Raw genomic sequence first — 27372 nt, 5'->3', positions numbered from 1 at the left:
ATTAGCGACCTGCCTGAACTTCAGCCTCTTTATTCCATTCAAACCAAACTGCCTGCATGTCCATGAATAAACTAAACTTCTCAGGATTCCTTGCCCTTGTTCCCAAAATCTAGATTGATTTTTTTAACCTTCTTCAGCTGGCTGATGCCTTATTAACCTCGAAGATTCAGTTCAAGTGTCAATTCCTTCTGTCAATTCAGTTCAAAGCCAATTCCAAGTCAATTGGCTTCTTTTAATTCCCCAATCTGAGTGAGGTGCTTACTGTCAACATTTCCATAGCAGTCTATGGAGACATCTATCACTCTGTTAGTTCCTCTTCACTGTCTTCCTCCTCTAGCCAACTATAGTCTACCATATTGTCTTTCACCAAATTATCTACTCTAACACAACATGTGGCAAAGAGTAGTCATTAGATAAATGTTTGCTGAATGAGTGTAATCTTGCAAAAGAGGAAAGTAAGGGAGGTCGAGAGCCTTGCCCAAGATCATACGATTGAAGGCATCAGAACAAGAACTTGAACCAAATATTCTGACTATAATGGAAATAATTTTCCCTCTGCATCTTTGCCTTCAGGGAGCAACTCTATAAAATAACTGTGCTCTGAAGAGCAGTTTGGATGGGACTAAACCCTGTTTCTCTAGGTTGACAAATTCTGGGATGAACAGATTACCTGGAACTTGTCTAAGAGCTATCCACAAACAAAAATGTGTTCCTCCTCTAGTACAAGTCTAAGGGCTATGTGGCCTATGAGGTATAGCAAATGGAAGACAGTGTTTTTGAAAATCAAGTCAAGCAGAAGAAAAATGAGACAAGAGCTAGAAAGAGAGAAAGGGAAAATGAGGGTGAAAGCCCTACAGTTTACCAGGCCTGAAGGTTTCCCCAAGAGACGTCCAGGTACACACAGAGAAATTCCCATGTTCAGCCTATACAGTTTGAGTTGTGGCCCTTTGACTATCTGCATCAGTAGACCAAGGGGCTTTCTGGCCATTAGCCCTGCAATAAGGCTTTTTTAATCTGTGAATACAAAAAAACTAATCAACTATTTGCAGGAGGCCTGATTTCAGCCATTCTACTCCTTGAGATAATGTAAGTCTTTATTACAAAAATATAAACAAAAGTATAAAATGTTCACCAATCTTACATCTTGTACTGTCATATAAACTTCTGTGTGCATTCAACTTCCTATCTGTCAGTTAACACTACCCCAAATGAGAAAGAAAAAGATATCCTGGATGTATTCATTTTCAAACATCTTGGGTACATTAGAAGGAGACCCAGGTATTTCAGAATTCGAGTTGTATACACAGAGTTTGCTCATGGATAAATCCTCTTCCCTCAATCAACATAAAATGAGGCAGGCTCGGGGAGGGAGACCTTTTTATGAGCTCCTGTTTAGGCCTTTGAATAAGTTCAAGTGAGAAACCTAACCAGAAAAGAATTTAAAACAAAAAAGGCATGAGTAATATCTAATTATTAAATAATATTATTTTAAACAGAAAATGAAAAGATCTTTTCAAAACTCCCTCTAAATGACACCTGTCTCTTTGACTTCTTAACTTTTCAGAACCTGCCTTAGTAAAAAGCTACCAATTCATCTGGAGTCTGACAAGGAGAAGAGCGTCTCCTCTGATCTTTGGTTCCAAATTCCCTGTCACACACACAGGTGTTGTCACCTGCAAATTAAGATCATATATGAAACCATAACGTTAACAGCCTAATAAGTAATGGGTAGGTTTGCCCTTTTGTGAGCAGAGTGTTTAGGTTGAAACATGGTTTGGTTGTTTACCAGTACTTCCTTATTTTCTTTTTACCCTTTTTATGATCTGCAGAAAATTCTAAAGACTCTTCAAAAATCTGAAGGAAGAGTCCACTTGATCCATTAAATGGGAACCGCCTAAGGCATAATCGTTTGGAGAAGTCGTTAAAAAATTCTCACAGCCTCATGACAACCATGGAATCAGACCTTGAAACCAGAAATTGCCAAGAACGGAAAAATGACAATGTTCTTAAGGTAGTGCTAGTGGTAAAGAACCGGCCTGGCAAGGTGGGAGACATAAGAAACGGAGCTTCGATCCCTAGATCGGGAAGAATCCCCTGAAAACGGGCACAGCAACCCACTCCAGTATCCTTACCTGGAAAAATCCCATGGACAGAGGAGCCTGGAAGGCTACAGTCCATAGGATCGCAGTCAGACATGACTGAAGCAACTTAGCACAAATGCAGGCACTCACTCAATAGAAAATCTAAAACGGGGGAAAAAATCAAACCAAACCACCTGTCTGCAATGCAGGAGGCCTGCATTCGATTCCTGGGTCCGGAAGATCCCTTGGAGAAGAAAATGGCAACCCACTCCAGTATTCTTGCCTGGAGAACTCCATGGAGAGAGGAGCCTGGCAGGCCACAGTCCATGGGGTCACAAGAGTCAGACACAACTTAGCAACTAAACCATCAGCAAACCACCTGACTCCTGTCACATCCTCATAGCCCCACTCCTCTCCTCCAGGCCCAGGGCGGTCCAGCCACACTGGCCTCCTGGGGGCGGCATCGAGGCACCAGGCTTTGTGCTGCTTTTTCTTCTGCCTCAAAGTTCTCCCCTCTCTCTTAGCATTGACACTGCTTATTCCCTCTGCTCCTAGGCCTTGATCAAAATAGTCACCTCACCTAAGACAGAAATTACTGTCTGATTTTTTCATTGCTTTAGCACTAGACTGCTTTCATTTAAAAGTAGTAAGTTCACTAATCAAAAACTTCACTTCAAATAAAGGACTACAGATATCAAAATACATTAAGCTTTAAATATAATATTCTCTTGAATATTCATTATAGTACATTAAAAGAAAAGTATCTTATAAGTATAAAATTGACAAGGTGTTCCTATCTCAGGTGATCAAACCTATCTGTTGTGCTCAAGTAGGCAAGTAATTGTATTTATATTCGGTAACCTCAGACTGATGAGAAAGGCAAGGGTATGTAACAGAAAAAAGGGAAGCAAAGCAACCATAAGAGAAATGGTATATCTCTCGTGCTTCCCATGCAGCGTGGACACCAAGTTGAGGGCTGGTAAGCCTGGCAGCGTATGCTCCAGTAAGACAGAAGAGGATAAGAATCGAACCACATCCAAAGGAGACAAGGAGAGCTAAGAGCTTAGTCCAAAAGGGCAAGAGGAAGATGGTCAATACTCTCCCACAGCATTACCTGAGGGGAAAAGACGGACTACAAGTCACCAACTGCAGGTTTCAGCAGGGCAGACAAGAGAGGAATCAGCTACTTGGTGGACAAGAGACATCACACCACAAAGACCACATGAGCCAGCACTAAGAGGGGGTTGGGGGGAGAGGCACCCTCCCTCCTCACCAGGACAATAAAGTAAACCCCCCCAGACACACTGGAGAGGAAAGATAAAGAGGCGGACGTTTTTCTTAGAGAACTTGAACAACAATATTTAAATGAGCCATTTATTATTTGAGTAAGCCTGAATCGTGAATGGTAATTTTTCCACTACCAAGCAAGACACCAAAAAGTATTAGATTATCTATTGATTAAACAAATAACTTGTCCTATCTGAACGGTAATAATTTGTCAGCAAATACACAAAATGCTTTTAAAAGCAACAGCATCCCAACACTAAAAGGAATGATAATCATGTGACTGGAGAGAGGTTATAAGCTAACACTACAATGGCACCCATACTGCAATATAAACGCATCCAATCAGTGTTCTCTATACCTTAAGCTTACACAACGTTGCACGTCAATTATGCCTCAATTTAAAAAAAAATTTTAAGCATCAACAAATGTCTGATCAAACATGAGAAATAATTTCTTAAGCATAGAAGCAGTGGGAGAAATCACACCAAAAATTTTATAGATTATGCCATATAACATTTAAAACTGGAGTACATTAAAAAACAAAACTAAAAAAGCCATTTTTAAAAAACAGGAAAATCAAACAAATATTCTTAATGCTAATATCCTCAACACACAAACATCTGAAGACAGATTAAGCAATGCAATCAAAATTAGCCAATTAAAATGGACAAGTAACTAATAAATATTTATTTAAAAAACTGTTGAGCCTAACAGGTTATCAATAAAACCAAAAAATATACCACTTTTTAACTATCAGGACTATGTTTTAAGCTCAATGTTGTCAGAATAGTATGAAATACACTATAAGAAATTAGTATAAACTTTAATGTAATTGGGTAATATATTTTTTTTTTTTAATTTTATTTTATTTTTAAACTTTACAATATTGTATTGGTTTTATATTACTCTTTTTAACACAATACTCCCCTTATAGTAATCTATCTTAAGGAAATAATCAATGATATAAACAAAAACTTGCATATAAAGATTTTTTACTGAAACATTATTTATAATTGTCCAAAAATAGGGGGAGGAACAATCTAGATGATCAAAAACAGGTGTTTTTTAATATACTTATCATTAAGTATATTAATGATAAGTATATTAAAGTCTTGTAAACAAGTCTTGTTTACACTTTACTAAATTCTTGTAAAGTATACCTCAACCATATGAATATAGCCATCAAAACTGTTTTTCAAAGGTTAAAGATATGAAAAATGATACCTCTATTAAGTGAAAAGAAGGTGTAATACTCCACGTTCAAAATGAACAAATGATGATATATTCATACAAAGAACATTATTCAGCAATTAAAAAAACGGTAGAACCTAGGTATAAGCAACATGGATGAATCCCAAAAATCAAAAACTAAAAACAAACAAAACAAGAAAACCATTATATGAAGTGAAAAAAGCCAGACACAAAGAATAAAAGCTGTAGGAGTCTATGTAAGTTCAAGGACAGGCAAAACTAATCTATGGAGATAGAAGAGTGGTTATTACTTCTAGGAGGAAGAATACCAAGTGCAAATAGGTATGAGGAAACTCTCAGGGGGATGGAAATGTTCTGGAGCTTGACAGGTGATGATCACATGAGGACACACAGATGTGAAAGGCCATCAAATAAACTATAAATACATAGGTCCATAAATAAAACAATAAAGTCATCAAGATGTACATTGAAGACTCGTGCATTTTACTGTTCCTGTATTATACTTCCATAAACTAAGACAGAATTGCATATAAAGGATAATTTATATTTGGTTAAATATATTTGTGTGAAAAGAACAAGAAGAATGTAAAGCACATCAAAATATTAAAGGTCTTTAATTCTAGGTTTGCAAATTATCTGTATTTTTTTACTTTCTGCATTTTCCACATTCTCTACAATGAGCCATATGACTTTTATAAATAATCAGGAAAAAATAAAAACCCTTAGATTTTTTACAGAATTCTGCCACATGTGCAAAAGAAAATTCTGTTACACTTAAAACTATCCCAAAATTATTCCATGTGCAGAAACACTTAGTAAATCCTAATAACTTTCCTGTAAGTTATAAACAGTCATGTTTGCAATGTATTCAGACAAATTAAGCAAAGTACTAATTAAGCTAAAAGCATCTGCTTGCTGAAAAAATGAGCAAGACAACTGAAAATTCCACAGCACACTGTGGAACAACTTTAAAACGTGGTCCTGCCTGCAGCAAACGTAGGGCTCTCATGAGCTCCTGTAAAAGTTATTTTTTTTAATGTATTACTTTTTTCTTTATAAGCCCGATATATCTATATTCCATGAAAAATACCCCAAGTGAACTTTCTTTACAACAAAAATACCTTTTGAGTTTCAGAAACTTTGATAATATGCATAAAATAATAAATAAGAACAAAACCAAAGAAGACATACAAACCTCTGATTGTACATGCCCCGAAAGTTGTAATTAGCTCTATAATTGGGGAAAGGCTTTGGGTCTAATGGCCTGTAGATGGCAGGCTCTCCCCTTTTCATAGCAAGCCCATTCAGTTCCACAGTTGGAGTGATACTACCTGTTTAAAAGAAATATTAAAGGCACAGAAATGAAATATTTCCATAATAAATCATCAAATGTACGTTTATTTTACATATAACTAGCACAGAGGAGTGGATGGCCCCTTGTCTGATTTGTCTAAGGAGGCGCATAAACAAGCTGCATAAACAGGAAAGTCATTTCTAATGAAATCTCTTCAGGGTTTTTGCAACATTTTCTGTACAGTAATGGCCAAAAATTGAACTTTACAGTTACACTATTTCAAAAGAAGAGAAACAAACATTCATAAATCGCTTAGTTTGTACGTCATAAAAACCGTTGAACTTGACAGTTACTTCCTCCAGAAAGCTTATGATTTTTAATCATTAAAACCATTATCATCTGAATATTTTTATTTATATTTTGGTAATCAAGCAACTAAAATTAGCAAAAAATACAGGGTTATCAGTAATTCTTGCACTTATCTAGTGAAAATAAATTTTTTCTACAACTAACAACAGGAAAAAATAGTACATAAAACAATGTCCTGTGAATAATCTTTAAAGATACTGAAGCATTTATGGATGAAGTGACATATCTGAGATTTATTTCAAAACAATTCAGAGGACAGAGAGATGAGAAGATGGGACGTGTAGGTAACTGTTGCACCTGACGACAAGTACAGAGATATTCACTATCTTACTCTCTCTACTTTTACAAAAGTTTGAAAAATCCCATAATAATTCACAAATAATGTACAACTATTACGTCAACTTTAAGCAGCAAAAAAGGTTATTTAGTTAAAAATATATACATATATGTTCCACATGTTGTTGTTCAGTCACTAAGTCATGTCCAACTCTTTGCAACCCCATGGGCTGCAGCACACATTATAACAAACTACAAAAATGAACCTAAAGCCTTAATAGAAAGTAAAATGTATTTCCAGTCTAATTCTGTATTATTTCATTTGAATTATGCCTTTTGCAGGCTCCCCTATAGCTCAGCTGGTAAAGAATCTGCCTGCAATGCAGGAGACCCTGGTTTGATTCCTAGGTCACGAAGTACCCCTGGAGAAGGGACAGGCTACCCACTCCAGTATTCTTGGGCTTCCCTGGTGGCTCAGACAATAAAGAATCCACCTGCAATGCAGGAGACCTGGGTTCGGAAGATGCCCTGGAGGAGGGCATAGCAAGCCATTCCAGTGGACTGGAGCCTGGAGGGCTACAGTCCATGGGGTCGCACAGAGTCGGACACAACTGAGCAACCTGAGCATAACATAGCATGCCTTCTGCATCACAGATTTAAGACTCCATTCATCACTAACAAAAATGGGTCCACTTATTGCAGAAGAGAAACTGGGGCACAGTATCAGCTAAGGGGTGGTAGAGCCTGACATAAACGCACAACTGGCAGCCAGGCCAAAAGCAAGCCATCAAGAGTCATAAGCTGCTAATTTTATGTCTCATTTCTAAGGAATTCACATGAAATCGCTGAAGAGTATAATAAAAACAGGAACTAAGAAAAAAGAATAAAGGAGGTGGGAGGACAAAGGAGGAGGCAGAAAAAGAAAAAGGATAAGAAAAAGTTAACATATTAAATAAGTCCAATTAGTCCAAACCCAAATTTAATGCACACACTCAGAGCAGAGGAAGAGTATGTCAAGCACAAAGGGATTCTCTTCTTGTTTCTTACAGTATTTTACCACGGTATAAGTAAAATACACAAATCTTGAGCATACAGCTCCATGAAATATTATCTATGTACACACGCATATAACCACCGCTCAGATTAAGATCTGAACATTTCCATCACCCAGAAATACCCAGTCAAAACCCACCTCCCCACCTTACCTGTTCTGACTTCTGCCATCATAGATTAGTTTTGCCTGTTTTTCAAATGTGAATGTATATTAGTTTGTCTTGTTTCTTTCCTTCAAACTAAGGCTTTGTTGAATATCACTATTTCAGACTTTGTCACTGAATAATATTCTGCTCAGTTTATCTAACCTGCTATTGATGGAGTATTTGGGTTGTTTTCAGTTTGAGGCTATTAAGTATAAAACCACTTCAAACATTTTTCAAGAAGCCTCTTGGCAGACACATACACTCTTTTTAGCTGGGTATACATCTAGTAGTGAAACGGCTACATCACAGAGTAGGCTTATGTTTAACTTCATTAGAAACTGCCGAACAGTCTTCCAAAGATGTTTTAACCCCAAAGAGCCATGAACGCCTTTAGAAGTTTAGACTTTTCTTATTTCAGAAAGATTTAATAATTAACAGACTAATCACTTGTATGATTTATGTCATTATGAATTCTTTGCAACAATCACACAGACACAAACAGCATAAAGTTCAAAGGGGAAAAATAGAAAAAAAAAAAAAAAGAAGCAGCAGCAGCAGCTTGAAAGACCTCATCCTTTAAGTGTGACCATCAACAGAAAACTAATGTCTTTGAAAATGATCAGTGAAATGATTTTAACACACTGGCAGGATACAGCATGTCTGCCACCCACACCAAAATTATATTTTAAACTTGGTAAAAGTACTGTATTCATATTATTTAAATAAAGAAATAATCCCATGTAAATTCCTCACTTGAAAGTAAGGCTACAGTACATTATCTTCACAGAAATGCTAGAAACTGGTGGTGTGAAGGAGAGGAGGAAAGAAACAGAAAAGCACAAACCATACGGAAAAGGTCCCAATTCCTTTAGAGCAAGGGACTCCATCTGTTTCCTACAGAACAAGACTGACATTTCTACACGAGAACACCTTTTGATATTGGACTGGCCAAAAATTTTGTTCAGGTTTTTCCATACGATGTTATGAGAGAACTCAAACTTTTTGGCCAGCCCAATACTTATACAGTAACGCTGTCACAGAAAACATTTAAATAATCGAACTATGTGCTGCCTCCAGGAACTGCTAAGTAGTACCATGGTTTTCAACATGTGTGGGTTAAGACCCAAGTTGCATAAAGATGACCATTACATAGAAATCCTCATATATTTTATGGCTATAAAGTTAACATTGCAAACACATCATCAGTTTTTAGTGGTTTTTAGATACATCAAAGGAAATTTCTACATTTACTGATGACAAACATAAAAAGACTGATTAATTAAATATACAGAAGTACATAACAACAATTGCGGATTCCTGTTATGAGACAGATTTAAAAAAGATGCCACAACTAGTTCTCAAGGAGCAACATATTGCTAACATTTAAAGAAACAACTTTGTAGGAAGTTAGAAAAGTCCCTGGAACATATAACAGTAGTCACTCAATAAATATTTGCTGAAAGAATGAATTGATTAGTCAGTCAATCAGGGCTCCTAAAAAAATGACTGTAACCAGGGAAAAGAAAATGCAAGATGACCTAGAGACAACTTCTACTGCCAGAAAGCAATGCCCAAAGAATGAGGAGGAACTATCTGAAGGACACAGGAGTCAACCTGAGGGGCCATACCACTGGCCAAGCCTGGGACAATTTGAGCATCAAAATAAATAATGATAATAATAAATAAATATTTATTTATTCAGGAAGCAACCTGAGCTTCCCAGGTTGCTCAGTGATAAATACCAGAATCTGCCTGCCCATGCAGGAGACACAGGTTCAATCCCTGGGTTGGGAAGATCCCCTTGCCTGAGGAAATGGCAACCTGCGTCAGTATTCTTGCATGGAAAATCCCATGGACAGAGGAGCTTGGCGGACTACAGTCCATGGAGTCACAAAGAGTGTGACATGACTGGATGACTGAGCATGTGACCACACACACATATACACATATCATAAGCCTGTAGGTCAAACAGGAATCCAAGAATCGATAGTGATATAAACAAACAAAAAAATGAGGGGGATGAGAAAGCTCTTGGGTAGAATTCCAACTAACTAATAAATCAAAAAAGAATACGGAATTAAAAATCACCCTTTGGCAACCTTCAGAGTAGTCACTGATTCAGACAAGAATCATCAATGGATGCCAAAGCTGGTAGGTGAATGAAAGTTTGATAAGGAAAAGAATGTTTACATAGTCTCAAAGTATCTCCTCAGAAAATACTTATTAATTATACTGTTTAATAATAAAACATACTTATTAATTAACTTTACAAAACAGAGGCCTGGCTGACACACTCTTCACCAAGAAACCAACGTCATCACTAATGGGACATTTCAACATCCTGGATCTCCAGACATGAAACACTGAGATGACCCCAGGTCACTTCTGTGATGTTTGTGCTAAAAATGCGTAAGTCATGAGGAAACACCAGACAAATTCAAGTGAGGAGCATTCTACATACAGTGTGTGGAAATGTCAAGGTCATAAAAGGAAGACTGAGGAACTGTTCCAGTTCCATTCACGTAAGTGGAATGGAGAGACACAGTAGGCCAGTGATCCTGATGAGATGCTGCTCCTATAAAGGACGGTATTGGGGTCATCACTGAAAAGTGAGGAGAGTCTGTGGGCTGGTGGTTTGTGGGAGTCGAGTCTGGTGATACCAAATTGATGCCAGCGTCCTGAGTGGACAGTCTCTGTGCACTTAGGGAATAAGGGATAATGGGACACCATGTCCATAACTTATTTGCAATTGGTTTGGCAATGTTAATCATTTCTGGGTGATGGTTACCTGAGAGCTCTATGTACTCTTTCTATAAAGTGTGTGTGTGTATATAAAAGAAATTATTTATTTAAAAAAGTTAAAAAAAAAAGAGGAAGAAGAAAGCAAATACTTCTTAGATACACTCCTCATTAACTGGCAGATTACCTATGCAGTACTAAATTTAACTCCTCTCTTGGATGTAATTACTATTTAAGGCCCATCTACTTCCTATGAAGTCAGGCCTGGATCTCCCCTCTTCTGCAGTGCAGAGAGGAATGGAGTGAATGGATTACCTTTTTAGTAAATAATGCTAACTGAATGTTTATGTATTAAAAGGGAGAAAAAAATCTTGAACCCTACCTCAGCTCATACATAAACCTCAATTCCTGACAAACTTAGATCTAAATTTAGAAGATGAAATAATAAAACTTATAATAATAATAATATTTATATAAATAATAATTATTATTTATCATTATAATAAGCTTTATAATAATAAAAATAATATGAGGTCATCTTCACAAGTTTGTGGGAGACAAAGGTGTCTTAAATAGCACACAAAAAACCACTACCATTCTAGCAATTCCCCTTTGAGTATTTATCTCCCCAAAATAAAAAACTTGAAAGTATATTAATATGTGCACTCTCATGTCCACGGAAGCAAGCTAAGTGTCCGCTGATGGATGGATGGACAATGAAGAGGTGATACACATGAACAAGAGACTATTAACCAGCAATTTAAAAAAAAGTTGCCATTTGTGACAATAGGATGGCTCTTGAAGGCATTTTGCTAAGTGAAATAAGTCAGATAGAGAAAGACAAATTCCACATGACCTCACTTATATGTGGCGTCTGAAAGAAAGAAAACACACAAAAACAACACCAGAATTCACAGATACAGAGAACAGACTGATGGGTTGCCAGAGGTGGGAGATGGAGGTGGGTAAAGGGGTCAAAAGATACAGACTTCCAGTTATAAAGCAAACAAATCAAGAGGACGCAATGACAGCATGGTGACTACAGTCATACTGTAATTTATATTTGAAAGCAGCTAAGAAAGGTAGATCTAAAGGCTTCTCATCGCAAGAAAAAAACATAACTATGGGGACGGATGTTAATGAGACACTGTGATGATCATTTCGCAACATATACAAATATCAAATCATTGTGTTGTGCAGCTGAAACTAATATAAACCTATGTTCAATTACACTTCAATTTTTTAAAAAGCATTTAGAAAGATGATAACAATAACCCTGTGTACGAGACAGCAAAAGTAACGCTGATGTATGGAACAGTCTTATGGACTCTGTGGGAGAGGGAGAGGGTGGGAAGATTTGGGAAAATGGCATTGAAACATGTAAAATATCATGTATGAAACGAGATGCCAGTCCAGGTTCGATGCACGATACTGGATGCTTGGGGCTAGTGCACTGGGACGACCCAGAGGGATGGTATGGGGAAGGAGGAGGGAGGAGGGTTTAGGATGGGGAACACATGTATACCTGTGATGGATTCATTTTGATATTTGCAAAACTAATACAATTATGTAAAGTTTAAAAATAAAATAAAATTTAAAAAAAATAAAAATAAAAAAATAAAAAGCACTATCTATAAGGGGACAGACTAATATATTACACTTCATTAATATAAAAATCTGTTTACTAAAATGTACCATTAGGAATACAGAAAGATATCTGCCATACACATATCTGACAAAGGATATTAATCCAGAATATCTAAGAAACCTGTAAGTCAATAAAAGAACTGAAAAGAAATAAACAACCTGCCAATGCAGGTTTTTAACAGGAAAAATATATCAACCTCAGAGAAGATCCTATTGCCAACAGGCATATGTAAAGATGTTCAGTTTAATTACTAGGGAAATGCAAATTAAAATCACAATGAAATACTACTATATCCCCAGAAGAATAGGCAGAAATTTTGAAAGCTGAGCATGCCCTTTGTGGACAAGGACATGGGAAAGTCGCATATACTGCTAGAGGGAGGAAAATGTGTCAGGTTGAACATTATGTATAATACTGAACACATACATAACCTACTTAGCTACACCCCCAAAAGAAATGTATACATCCAAAAACGTTCATAGCGTTGTTGTTGTTTAATCACTAAGTTGTGTCCGACTCTTTGCGACCCCATGGACTGTAGCCCACCAGGCTCCTCTGCCCATGGGATTTTCCAGGCAAGAATACTGGTGTGGGTTGCCATTTCCTTCTCCAGTTCACAGCACAGTAGTCTTATCTCTAACAGCCCCAAACTGGAAACAACCCAAATGTCTACCACCAGTATAATAAATACATAAATCGTGGTATAGCCATGCAGTGGGATATTACATAGCAAAAAAATACTATACTGTTAACAACACAGATGAATCTCACAAACATGACACTGAAAAAAATAAGCTATGACAGAAGACTCTGGCGGACGATTCCAACAAGCAGGCACAACAAATCTAGGATGACAGGACGCAGAACAGCGGTTCCCTTTGGAGTTGTTTAACCTAGTTAACTAGAAGGGCTTTAACCCCTATGAGAGAGGCTTCTGAGGCTCTGGGAAACCCTGCAAAGCATTCACAGTGCAAAATCCCATCAAGGTTCCACAACCATAGTTTGTGCACTTGCAGATACATAGTTATATTTATTTTAAAATTTTACCTCAGCAACAAATAAATGTATAAAATGTCATACAAAAAAAAAATTCAGTTAAAAAAACTAATTTACCCCCCCAAAATCTACTCATTCTGTCAGCTCAGTTCAACGTTCAATGGTGGGAATATCTCCACTGGCCTTCACACTCTCCTGTTCCCTTGCTCTGACTCCGCTGCTCGCTGGTCTCCTGCTATAGCCCCTGGGAGTGGACCTGAACCGAAGCTCAGCACACAGCTGCTCGTGCTTCACAGCCTCTGCCCCAGGGGGCAGGTCCACAGGCCTGGCTTCCACCGGTGGATCAGTAACACTTGTCCTTCTGCCCATTCCATGAACATGAGTTTCTTCTCTTTCTCTTCACCCATCAACTATGGCTGTGGTTTCCTAACTGATTTAGCTTCTAGTATCTTCCACCTTCCATACATATGTCAAACTCAACATGAGCAACTAAATTGCTCTTTTGAACACATCATCCACCTGCTGGTAAAAATTAATCCCCGAATAGAGATAACATTTATTTCCTAAAGCTGCATTCCAGTCCATCACTATCTGCTTTCTAACTACATCTCTAGTCTTATCTCTTATTAGCCACTTAACTACTGCTGCTGCTAAGTCGCTTCAGTCGTGTCCGACTCTGTGCGACCCCATAGACGGCAGCCCACCAGGCTTCCCCGTCCCTGGGATTCTCCAGGCAAGGATACTGGAGTGGGTTGCCATTTCCTTCTCCAATACATGAAAGTGAAGTCACTCAGTCGTGTCCAACTCCTAGCAACCCCACGGACTGCAGCCTACCAGGCTCCTCTGTCCATGGGATTTTCCACACAAGAGTACTGGAGTGGATTGCCATTGTCTTCTCCGAGCCACTTAGCTACTCTACTTAAAAATCATCTACAGGGGGAGGGGAGAAAAAAATCATCTATAAAGAAAATATTTTTTTGCCAAACCCACAGTCCAGATTCCTATTCCAAGGAGTTTCCTCAGTATTCCCGTAGCCTGGAATACCCTTTCCTCTGCCCTACGCCTGCCTGCTCTCTATTCAAGACCTATACCTCACCTCAACCACCTCAGTACATGTGTATCATTACCTATAATACTGAAATCTGCTATTACCCACTTGGTACTTAATCTTTACCACTGGGTTACATGTTTTATGTAAATAACTAAAACCCTTACAGAAAAGAACAATGGTTTTATTTTACATCTCTCAGATGTATTAAAACAAATGCTTAATAAATAGAATTAGTAGTATGGTGCTAATGATCAACCAGTAATCTGAACAGAGTTTGAAAGTTAAATATAGCCTCTACCTAGCTTTAAGCTAAAAGAGTCTTTTTTTAAATTTTAACAGTATTTTGGCTTATTTACCCATACTTAACAAATACTGGAATAAGCTGAACATATGTAAAAGGACTACCATTAGGAAGGTCACGAAGTTCTGAAAAGAGCAGTCCTTGAAAAAGGAGACTGTCTACAGAGCACACGCCACATGGGAAAGAAGTGCTGACCTGATTATGAGTATGAGCATGTGGACTCTAACTAAACAGCCTATGGAGTCAGTGTTGGCAGGCAAAATGTCTTTTTTCACTCCATCACAAAAATACCTAAAGCAACACTGGTCAGAAGGTAACCACTTGCATTAGTAAGTTAACAGATGAGTAAATGGCATACATAACGCTGGTACTAAATTTACAGAACTTTATTAATTTGATGCTATCAATTCATGCATGGTGTCCAATACAGGTTTGTTCTTCCCAATAGATAACTGGACATATAATGCTGCTGGTACTGCATGCAATCGACTTTTTAAAGTTGATGCATGGAACAACTTTTTAAAATTATTCTTAGGAGCTTAAAACTAGAACTCTCATTTTCTTAGAGTATTATACGCAGGAGGTTTTACTGGATTTGTGGGTTTCTTAACAAACTTCATATGAATGTTTTTAAATGTAAATGGCAACCATCTCTACATGAGCAAACAAAATAGTAAGATGCTTAGGACTAATTTTATAATTTTCTATTAAACTAAAATATAGACTATTTTAATTAATAATTATATGTTATATACTTAGAAAGAGAAATTGATGACTTCTATCTTTGCTTTAGAAAAAAACCTCAGTCCTGTTTTCATGTCTTTGTATCCAAATGCCTTTTTGTCACATTTAAAAAGTAAACAATACACCTTTAGAGTAGCCATTAAAGCAGAATTTTAAAATAACTCCAATTACATTCTTCATTCTCTCATCTTTAGTTACTATACTGCTGTCTGAATACCCATTGACTATGCAACAGGCCTGCATGAAGGAATATACAAGAACAGCACATGCAGAGGACAAGAACACAAGGAACCAAGTCAGGGCCATACCTGGGTTATTATTAACATTGCTCTTGGGTGGCTTCTGAACTGGTTTGGGGAGCGTGGATTCCGTCAAAGCTTTGTTAGCGACGGCTTGCTGGGCCTTCTTTATACTGCTCCCTTCGGATTCCCATGTCTGCTCCCCAAGACTCAGTTGCACTGAGAACATCTTGGAAAAACATAAAGAGACCAGGAAAACATTGAAATTTTTCAGGAAATAAAATGTGCTGTCTGAGAGAAAAACAGACACACCACAGAATCAAAATGTTAGAGCTAGGGTTGAGTTTATAGGTCATTTGTAACAAAAATCTTATTCTCTCTAGTGAAAGAATGTTAAGAGGTCGAATTCTGTTCTATCCAGAGGCTTAAAGGCAGCTCTAAGTGTACATTTTTGGTAGACTATATCAAGAAGAAAGAGCTTCCCTAAATGGAATCATATTGTTAATGCCATTCAAATAGTCCTCAAAAAAAGTAGAATAAGAACAAAGAATAAGAGAAATTGTAAGAGAATCCAAAAGAACCTGTCTCTATAACTGTCACAAAAACTAATTACTTAAACTTTATACTTAACACAATTTAGTCAATGAGTCGGGAAATCCTAGAAACTCTCAATCCTCCACAATCAACCTTTAGCCAGTCACCAAATCCAATCAGTTTTAACTTCATAAATATTTCTCAAATCTCCTTCCTCTCTTTGCCAGGAACTCTGCTGCACTGGCTACAGTCTTTCATCATCTTAGCTTGGATGTAATAATCTCCCATCTGATTGCTGCTAATGCTATCTTTCTAAAACTCAAATCCCATTGCATCACCCAGAACACCACCAGCTTGAAAACCTTCAACTGCCCCCAGTGCTGCAAGCCACAAAGGAGTGACCTGTCCATCTTCACTTCACACACACCCCTCCCCTTGCACATCCTAACACTCCATCTACACCGTATTTCCACATGGGCTCAAACACCTCTAAAATTTAGGATCAAGTTACAGTATACACACACAATCTGCTGTTTGCCTCTCTAGATAGCCCACTGCTCTGTAGGAATACAAGGTAAGAACCTCAAAATGCTTATAAATTATTTAGAAATAAATGTGAATTTACAGGAAAGACAGCAGGTAGAAGATACCTTTAAAAACCAAGTGTTTAGAATTAGCATCATCAATAATCATACAAATGAACATCACACGCCTCCCGACAGGATCCAATGAGAAATATGTAGCATTCTTGGCCAAAAATGCTTACTGTGAATCTAATCATAGGAAAACAATCAGACAGATCTGTATTATGGTGTATTCTCTAAGAAACTGACTGAAACTCTTCAAAATGTCCATGTTATGAAAGAAGAAAGACAGAAGAATGCAAAGGGGCTGTCCTAGATGAAAGGATGCTAAAGAGATATAGAAGGTCACAATAAGCTATCAATAAGCTATTGATCAGACTTGTACTAGAAAGAAAAAAAGTACAAAGCATATTTAGAGAACAACCAGGGGAAACCAGGGAAATTTGACTATAGACTATATAATAAATAATGTCTTCAGTTATAATTTTCAATTAATTGAGTGATGATAGTATTATGGTTATGAAGAAGAATGTCTTTGGTCTCACAAGACAGATATACAAGTATTCAGGATAAAAATGTCATGATAGTCGGAATTTATTTTCAAACTGTTCAAGGAAAGAGTATATATATTTCTATACAGAAGGAGCAAGGAAAGAGATAAATGTAGCAATGTACTGAATAAATTAATGACTAGTAAATATGAAAGATTCATTATTATACTGCTCTTTCAATTTTTCTCACAGATTTTCAATTCTTCTCACAGATTTTCAATTTTTTTCATAGATTTTCAATTTTTCAAAATATACAGCTGAAAATATTTACAATCATTTGAAATTCAAAATATATACATATCTTTTAAAAGTAATTTTTCTTTTGATTCAGTGTAAAATTTTTATCTAAAACATATTTTAAATATTTGCCCAATTTTAAAATGATTTCTCAGTGACTAGGTCTTTTGGTTTTCAAATTATATAGTATGTAACAGAGAACTCTGCCACAAAGGATATATTCTCTCTCCCATTTCTTCCAAATCAGCTCATCCTCCAGAATGTTTCATCCATTTTTCTTTCATTAATTCAGGTTCAAAACCTCAATAGCTCCTTTGTTTATCCTTGTCTTCTTAAGATTTATTTCGCAACACTTCAAAACTGTTCCCTGACATTTCTTTTGTCACCACCTTAGTCTAAGGCCCTATAAACTCAGGTTTCCTGCCTCCTAACCTTCGAGATGTCACCACTTTTCCAGTTCACAAGCCAAACACCTTTGAATGGTCCTCCTTGTCTGCTCCATTTCTCTCTACATTCTCCCCTGCATCCAACTGATTCAATTTCAAAAACACTTCTCAGATCTGGCCTTTATCTGTATTCTCAGTTAAGAGTATCAATGTATCTCTCTCCTAAATTACTACAAGACCACCCTAACACCATTTCTTTCACATAAGACTTTCCCATCAAACTGTCCCTCTTGGGAATTCCCTGGCCATCCAGTGGTTAGGACTTGGTGCTTTCACTGCCAGGGCCTGGGTGCAGTCCCTGGTTGGGAAACTAAGATCCAGAAAGCCATGCCATCATCAACATGAACATGCTATAAAATGCAAATGTATCCAAGTCAATTCTCTGCTTTCTGAGACCTCTTAAGAATTCCACTATGCTGCACCTAAAAACAATGCAACATTATACATGAACTACATCTCAAAAGAAAAACAAACCAAAAAAAAACCTGGAGAGGAAAAAAAGTCCCACTATAATAAACATTTAGTAGCAATTTTGAGTAGGAGTCCTGGGACATACTGCTTATGAGCTTAAGTCACAGATCCACCATTTACTATGTGTCACAGTAAGGAAGTTATTTACTCTTTCCATTTGTCTTCTTACTTCTTTAGTGAAATCAGGGTAATAACCACAGAATGGTTATGAAAGTTAAAATGGTGTAAATACCCCCATTTTAAATGTAGAGACTGTCAAACTGGATAAGAAAACAAAATCCAACTACATGCTTCCTACAGGCAATGCACTTCAACTATAAAGACACATGGTTTAAAAGCAATGGGATAGAAAAAATATATCATGATAACATAAATTAATGAAAAGTCAGAATGGTTATAATAATATTAAGCAAAGTAGATTTCAGAGCAAAGACTACTACCGATAATAACAAAGGTCACTTCATAATGACAAAGGCGCCAACTAATCAAGAAGAGGACTAAAGATTCTAAACACTTGGGCAATGCAGTTCATATATACAAGGGACTATTACTCAGCCATAAAAAGGAATGAAACAGTGTCATTTGCAGAGACATGGATACACCTAGAGATGGTCATACAGAATGAAATAAGTCAGAGAGAGAAAAACAAATACTGTATAATATCACTAATATGTGGAATCTAAAAAAATGGTACAAATGAACTTATCTGCAAAGCAGAAAGAGAGACAAAGATGTAGAGAACAAACTTACGGATACCAAGGCGGGAAAGGGAGAATGGAATGAACTGGGAGACTGGAACTGACATATATACACCACTAGGTATAAAACAGGTAACTAATGAGAACCTACGGTACAGCACAGGGAGCTCTACTCAATGTTTGTGGTGACTAAATGGGAAGTCTACATAAAGAGGGGACATATGTGTAGTTGATTCACTTTGCTGTACAGCAGATATTAACAGAACATTGCAAAGAATTATACTCCAATAAAAAATTAATTAAAAAAAAAAACACTCGGGCAACTAACAACACGGCTTCAAGATACATGAAGCAAAAATGAACAGAATTCCAAAGAGAAATAAAGAATCCACAATTAAAGTCAAAGACTCAATATCCCCTCTCAATAATTGATATAACAATGACAGCAGACAATCAGGTGGAACAGAACAGAGCTGAACAACACTATCAACCAGTATAAACTGACTGCAATGTCTTTAAAACACTCTACCCAAAAGGGGCAAATATACATTTGTCCTCAACTTCTCACAAAATATTTACCAAGACAGACAATATTCTGGACTATAAAATAACTCACAACAAATTCTAAGGATTCAAGTGATGTAAAGTATATTCTCTGACCACAATGGAATTAAATTAGAAACTAATAACAGAAAGATCTCTAGAAATCTCCAAATATTTAGAAAATAAATAACACATTCCTAAATAAATAACACATTTCTAAATAACCCATGGAGAAAAGAAGAAATCAAAGAGGAAAACAGAAAGTATTTTAATCTGAATGCAAATGAAAATACTGTATCTCAAAAGATAATGCTATTAAAAATACTAAAGGGAAATTTCCAGCACTACATACCTACACCACAAAAGAAGTGAAGTCTCAAGTTAACTTCAGTTTTAATCTGAAGAAACTAGAAAAAGAGTAAATCGAAGCTGAGGTAAACAAGGAAAAAAGTAATAAAGGTAAAAGCAAACATAAGAAAATAAAAAATAGGAAAAAAATGGAGAAAAACCCAAAAAACCAAAAGCTGGTACTTTGCAAAGATCAATAAAATTTGTAAACCTCTATGAGAAAAAAGAGAGAAGACACAAATTACCAGCATCAGGAATGAGAGAGGACATCACTGCAGATTCTCACAATATTAAAAAGACAACAGGGGAATATTTAACTTTATGCCAATAAACTCAACAGCCTAAGTTTTTAAAGGCCACTGTTATGAAAGCTCATTCAAGAAGAAACAGGCAACGTGAATAGCCTTATATTAATACATGTTAAAGGAACTGAATCTGTAGTTTAAAACTTTCCTACAAAGAAAATTCCAGGCCCAGATGATTTGGATATAAAGTCTACCAAACGTTTAAGGAAGAAATAATGCCAATTTATAAAAACTCTTCCCAAAACCTGAATCAGAAGGAACACCTCTTGATTTACGTTATGAAGTTTGCATAACTTTGACAATGAAACCACAATAAGATACTACCAGGGAAAACAAAACAAAACTACACACCACACAAAACATAAAAGTCCTTATCAAAATTCCATTAACAAATGGAATCCACCAATACAGAAATCAGATAATACTTTATAACCAAGCATTTCACTCCACAAAGACAAGGACTGATTGTACATCTGAGAGTCAAACAATGTAATTCACAATAATAAGAGATTAAGAACAGCAAGGTCATATGACCATCAGAATCAATGTAGAAGAACCATAAGACAAAAACCAATATTAATTCATGTTAAAACTCTCAGCAAAAAAAATAAAAGTAGTGAAGAATTTCCTCAATCTAATTAAAGACATCTATAGAAAAAGCTACATTTAACATCACAATTAATGAGGGAAAACTGAATGACTAAGTCACGAACAAGTTAGAGATGTCTGTGCTGATCACTTTTATTCAACATTGCACTGCAAGTTCTAGCCAATGCAATTGAGCAAGAGAAATAAATAAAAGGCAATCAGGTTGGGAAATAAGATTTAAAACTGTCACAAATAGCTTGTGGGACACACAGCAGCATCTTAAAAAAAAAAAAAAGTCTACTAGAACTAATAAGTGAGTTTAGCAAGACTGCAAGATGCTGGATCAATATACAAAAATCAGTGTATTTTTGAAGCAGATTCACAGAAAGAACAGAGTAGTGGTTCTGGGGTAGGGGTAAGAGAGGGGAAATGCAGGGATGGGGGAATGGAAGGTACAAACTACTGATCATACAACAGACTTAATGCTGTGCTGTACAAATGGGGAATAGAGCCAACATTGTGTAATAACTATGAATGGAAAGTAACCTTTAAAAAATATATAAAAGGGCTTCCCTGGCAGCTCAGTGGTTAAAAATCCACCTACCAATATAGGAGGCATGGGTCTGATCTCTGGTCCAGGAAGATTCCACATGCCGTGCAACAACTAAGCCCGTGCACCACAACTATTAAGCCTGTGCTCTAGAGCCTGGGAATCCCAACTACTGAGCCCCGCGCCCTAGAGCCAGTGCTCCGCAAACAGCAGCAGCCACGCAATGAGAAGCCCGTGACCACAACCAGAGACGAGGCCCCACTAACTGCAACTAAAGAAAAGCCTGCACAGCAACAAAGGCCTAGCATACCCAAAAATAAATATATTAATTTTTAATTACATAAAAAATTTATAAAAAGAATTTTTAATGTATCATAAAAATAATCTGATATATTTCACTCTCTTCTACATTCTTTGGCGCTGTATGGATTCCCTATATTAGAAAGGCAGTTATTTTTAGCACTATTTGACAGTATAAATTAAAGTTAACCTGCTATGGAAAAACTAGGAATCTTCAGATTTCTCTATTTGTACTTTTATTCTTCACACTCTCATGTGTGCATACTTATACAGAAATGCTATACATATTTCAATGATTTAAAATTTATAAAAGAAAATATACAGAACAAAAAAATCACTGTATTTTTATATATTAGCAATGCTTAATAAGAAAAATTATAAATTGAAATTTTTAAAAACCATATCACTTACAATGGCTTCAAAAACATGAAATATTTAGAAATAAACCTAAAGATGAGAAATACCTGTCCACTGAAAACTACAAAATATTGAGAGAAATTAAAGAATGTCTAAGTAAACAAGAGATACTTTGTTCATAGGTTGGAAGACTCAATTTTTCTAACATGTTACTCTTCCCAAAATTGAGCTATTTATTCACTGCAGTTCTATTCAAAATCCCAACAAGGTGCTTTATAGAATGGACTAGTGGACTTTAAAATCTGTATGAAAATGCAAAGTGTATTGAATAGCCAAAACGACTCTGAAAATGAAGAACAAAAGTAGAAGGCTGGTACTACCAGATTATAAAGCTATAGTAATCAAAATAGTTGTCCTTCCCAGGTAGCTCAGTGGTAAAGAATCCACCTGCCAATAAGGGGACATGGGTTCGATCCCTGGACAGGAAGGTCCCCTGTAGAAGGTGATGGCAACCCACTCTAGTACTCTTGCCTGGGAAATCCCATGGATAGAGAAGCCTGGCAGGGTACAGTCCCTGGGGTCACAAAGAGTCACACACGACTTAGTGAGTAAAACAACAATCAAAACAGCATAGTATTTGCCTAAAAACAGAAAAAGAGAGACCAACAGAACAGAACAGAGACCAGAAATAAAGATATATATAGACAGCTGATTTTGGACAAAGGTGCAAAGGCAATGAAGTAGGAAAAGGACAATCTCTTCAACAACTGAACATCTGTAACCAAAAAACAGAAATAAAAAATAAATTTTGTTACATATCTCATATCATCTATAAAAATTAACTCAAGGTGGCAATTAGATCTAATTAAAAGACCCAAATGTAAAAACTACATAACATCTAGAAGAGAGCACAGAAGAAAAATCTTATGACCTCTAATAGGGCAAAGATTTCTTAGGTATGATACCAAAAACGAAATCTATAAGAGAACAAATGGATAAACTGGAGTTCATCAAAATTAACAATTCCTGCTCTTCAAACGACACTGTAAAAAAAGAAAGAAAAAGATAAGCCATGAAGAGGGGGAAATAATTGTCAGGCACGTATCTAATAAAGGATTTGAATCCAGAATATACAAAGAGGCAAAACGGCAGAGCAGAAAGCTCCAAAAAGGAACAATGTCTGTCATATTATACTCAACAGATATTTTACCAAGGATTTTTAAATCCTGTATACAACTATTAATAACATACAATGAGACAATTATCCAGGTATCTCCATTATCAACATACTTGCTAAGAATTTACAAACTATCATCCTATTATACTATACTAGAACAGGTACAATAGTTCTCAAATTACAGGTGAGATTCTAAGTTGTTTGAGGCCACACAAGCCAGATAACGTAAGGCAAAGATCAAGCCTGGTAAATCTAGCAAGAATTAAAAGAAGAAAAATACTTCACTTCAAGGCCACTGGGTAGAACTGCCTCCCTCAGCAATATTTATTCCAGAGTAAACTTTCTTCAAGTGTCACTATGACAGCAGCTTTCTTAACACTCAGCCATGCATATCTACAACTCATCAAAATAGGGAAATAAAGTAAAAAAAAGAAAATACCACTTTATGTTATTCATGGCTGTCTGCATTATAATAGCCTTCTTTTGAGATTTGAGAAAATCTAAACAAGTCATAAGAAAATAAAGAACTAGATTTAGGTACCTAAGAGATACAATACAGCAATGTCATAATAACTCACATAAATATAAGGAATAACAAATAACAAAAATAAAAGGGGACAAGGCAAACATTAAAATAGTTTTTATTTACTAGTCACACATTGAAAGTTCTGCAAGTTGTTCACATTCTGTAAGACTCAATGAGGAAAGAAGAAAGCATGTAAATATAGATCAATACTTCCCATCAAGAAGTATGTATGAGAAGACAGTTCTATACCACCTTGAAGATATTAATCTCTGTCCTGTGTTTCTCAACTCTGGATGCACATCAGGGTCATCTGAGAGCTTTAAAAAAGTCCTGGTATCTGGGCCTCATCCAAGACCAATTAAATCAGAATTTCTGGGAGTAAGACTCAGGCTTAAGTATTTTTTAAAGCTCCAATGAATAACCAAGGTTGGGAACCACTACTGTTAAACATGTGTGTGTGTACATAAACACATCTTTACATACCTATGGAAGTTGCCATATAACCGGCTAATGTCCCAAGAAAATTAATGAGTTGGAGCTAGGTTTAAATTTTTCATGCCAGAGATAATCATTTATTTCACTCAAATATATTTTATGTCTCACTTAAAACCACTAGCATACATGCATAAATGCAAATGACTTTACTTTCCACAAAAAAGACTCAGACTTAGCCAACTAATATTAACATTAAAATTAATTATGACTTAAGACCAACCTAGACAGCATATTAAAAAGTAGACACATTACTTTGCCAACAAAGGTCCGTCTAGTCAAGGCTATGGTTTTTCCAATGATCATGTATGGATGTGAGAGTTGGACTATAAAGAAAGCTGAGCACTGAAGAATTGATGCTTTTGAACTGTGGCGTTGGAGAAGACTCGTGAGAGTCCCTTGGACTGCAAGATCCAACCAGTCCATCCTAAAGGAGATCACTCCTGGGTGTTCACTGGAAGGACTGATGTTGAAGCTGAAACTCCAATACTTTGGCCACCTGATGTGAAGAGCTGACTCATTTGAAAAGACCCTGATGCTGGGAAAGATCGGGGGCAGAAGGAGAAGGGGACAACAGAGGATGAGATGGTTGGACGGCATCACCGACTCAATGGACATGGGTTTGGGTGGACTCCAGGAGTTGGTGATGGACAGGGAGGCCTGGTGTGCTGCAGTTCATGGGGTCACAAAGAGTCGGACACGACTGAGCGACTGAACTGAACTGAACTAAGACTTGTAAGTACTACCTTTCATTCAAGAATATGCTACTTATTCTTGTTCTCACTCTTTTTAAGACGAGCAACAGGCTAAATGGTGTGGTGTATGATCAAAGACCCAGAGCAGTAGGTGGAGGTTGCCAAAGGAATCTCCACATTTCCTTAAAACCCAAAGGAATCTAGGACTGTCTACAAAGAAGAATGTGGGCCAAATAAGAAGCAGAATCCGGTCCATTAGAAGCAGAATTTGATGACACAGAAGAAAGTTACGGGAGGAGAGGGGAGACAAAGCTGGAGGAATGACCTTGACTAGGCAAAGAGGAGTTGGGACTTGGTAAAGAAATAGAAACAACTACTCATTGTCCTCTGCAAGTCGTTCATCCATACCTCAGAAGGGACGGCAGAGTGGGGATTTGGGTTGGGATTTTGCTAAGCGTGTTCTAATCAAGAATGGAAGAGAGTTAAGGGTACATACCAAGTGTATGGAATTAAAGCTGAAAAAGGAAACGAAGACTGAGGTAACTGAGAAATAGTAAAAAGGTGGTAGAATCAATGGACTTGTGTTGTGGAAGGACTACTGAAGACAGACTACTAGACCGAATGAACTGGGTGTCAGAGACAAATGAATGCTTGCGATTCTAATTCTGGAGGGTCTTGCAGTTACTGGTAATGGTAAAATCAAGACTCTGATCATAGGAATGACTGGGTGAAGGAGAATGGAAGACAAGATAATTGGAGAAATGTAAGACACTAAAATGTCAGCACGCTGAAATAACCATCATTTAGGCAGTATCACCAAAAATTAAGAATGAATATTGTAGAGACTGAAAGTGAGCCATGAGAAATGTGATGGAATCACTCAGAGGTCAGCAAATGTCTAGTGTGATGTCACATGGGCGGTGAGTCTATTAACATGAAATTCAAACCCGGAGGTCTATCTCAAGGAAGAATTCCTGGAATTGGCAATGAGAATAAAAAAACAGGAGACATACTACAGGAATTATGAATTGTAGTAGGATAAAGTATTTATTGCTCTAAGGAAATGGTCTCACACAGCACAGTAGCACAGGACAGCAACAACTACAACTAAGAAGGTCAAGGCCTGCCAGAGGCCCAGTGGAGGCAGCAGAGAAGTTTCACAAAGGTCTGGAAGATGTGAGATGTGTGTTCAAATCTGACAGATGTGAAAAACCATGAGACACTGTAAGAAATTCAAACACTTCAACAAGATTAAGGGTAGAAAGAAAGAGTGTGTAATAGATATGAATTAACAGGTATGGAAGAGAAAGGCTACTACCTTTGTCTCTGAACAAAAGATATTCTGAACAAATTAAAGTGCTGCCCAGAAATCCTTCACAGAAGTCTCCAATATGGAACAAAATGGACAGATTTCAGTTTCATCTCATTTCCCTTACTTTGAAGGAGATGCTAGAAGACAATTAAATAATCCAATAACCTGTACTGTATGAAGATTAACCAACTTTTAGAGAATCAATTGCTTCCACATTGCATACAAAAATGTATAATCATTATCATAATCTCCAATATCCAAGATTAAAAATGTACCAAGGATATGTGTGCACAAGTGGTATTTTTAAAAACAGGATGACAGAGCTCAAGCATAAACGCTTTAGTCATAATTTCTTTGCAATGTATACACAAGCAAACATGTATGCATGAGGCTATATAAAAATATAAATCAATTTTACATTTAAAAGAACAATATTATAAATGAATACACAGCTAACAACAAAACTGGCACATACAACTTTTATAAATGGTGAATCTCAGAATTAAACATCCTATTGGAAAAGGCGTCTCACTAAGTAACTGTTGCTGTTTTTACTCTGCATCCATTTTTAGGTTATCAGTTACTATGTCATGGGAAAAGCACCATACCTGAAGGTCACAGAATACATGGACAAGTGCTGGCGCTGGCACTCATGAACTACTAAGCAAGTTACTTAGCTTTTCTGTGCCTGAGTTTCTTAATTTACAAAATTTCAAAAATTTCAAAAATTCGTATCTCATGTGGTTGCATTAAGATTTTTGTGAAGTACTATATCAGAATGAACTCTGCAAACCATAATGAGCTATACAGTTACAGACTTTAAAATACTTTTAAAAGAGAACTAAGAGACCCTTTAGGCCATCCAGTACCCCCTCCCCCCAAAATAAAGCACAGTTAAAACCTGAGATGATAAATCTCACAGATTTGATAAGCATGGCTCACCACCTCTCTTCGGAACCTTACCTTCGAATGAGCAGGCCCTCTTTCTTTCAGAAGTTTATACTGGGGTTGGACTCTATTGAAACGGGCTAACTCATTTACCAGACACATTGGAGTTTTCTCTTTGGGGTTTGCCATTTTATCTTGGAGAGAAGCTGTAAATAAAAAGGCTGTAAAGTTTTTGTGAAGAATGACTTTACAAAATGGAAGAAAAACTAGTTTTGACTTTTTCAGGTTGAAATCAGATTGTGTATTTGGACTAAATTATTTTCATGAATTTTAG

General features: G+C 36.7%; 1 protein-coding gene across 4 annotated transcripts in view; it reads right to left on the bottom strand.

The window, feature by feature from the left end:
• STAU2 (staufen double-stranded RNA binding protein 2) overlaps nt 1-27372 on the bottom strand; it is a 298188-nt gene that overhangs the window by 247970 nt on the left and 22846 nt on the right. For 2 of the 4 annotated variants that reach the window (XM_010846944.1, XM_010846946.1), the window contains 3 exons: nt 27114-27244; nt 15506-15665; nt 5776-5911 (listed from right to left, as the gene is read on the bottom strand). In XM_010846944.1, the coding sequence (XP_010845246.1) occupies nt 5776-5911; nt 15506-15665; nt 27114-27244 (427 nt within the window). Of the gene's footprint in view, nt 1-5775; nt 5912-15505; nt 15666-27113; nt 27260-27372 lie in introns of those variants that run through there. The other 2 variants (XM_010846947.1, XM_010846948.1) reach the window with 2 other exon arrangements.

The sequence above is a fragment of the Bison bison genome, unplaced genomic scaffold, assembly GCF_000754665.1.
Source record: "Bison bison bison isolate TAMUID 2011002044 unplaced genomic scaffold, Bison_UMD1.0 scf7180017864241, whole genome shotgun sequence".
In the NCBI taxonomy this organism is placed as follows: domain Eukaryota; kingdom Metazoa; phylum Chordata; class Mammalia; order Artiodactyla; family Bovidae; genus Bison; species Bison bison.
Note: the sequence above shows the minus strand (reverse complement) of the source record. Positions and strands in the feature narration are given on the sequence as shown.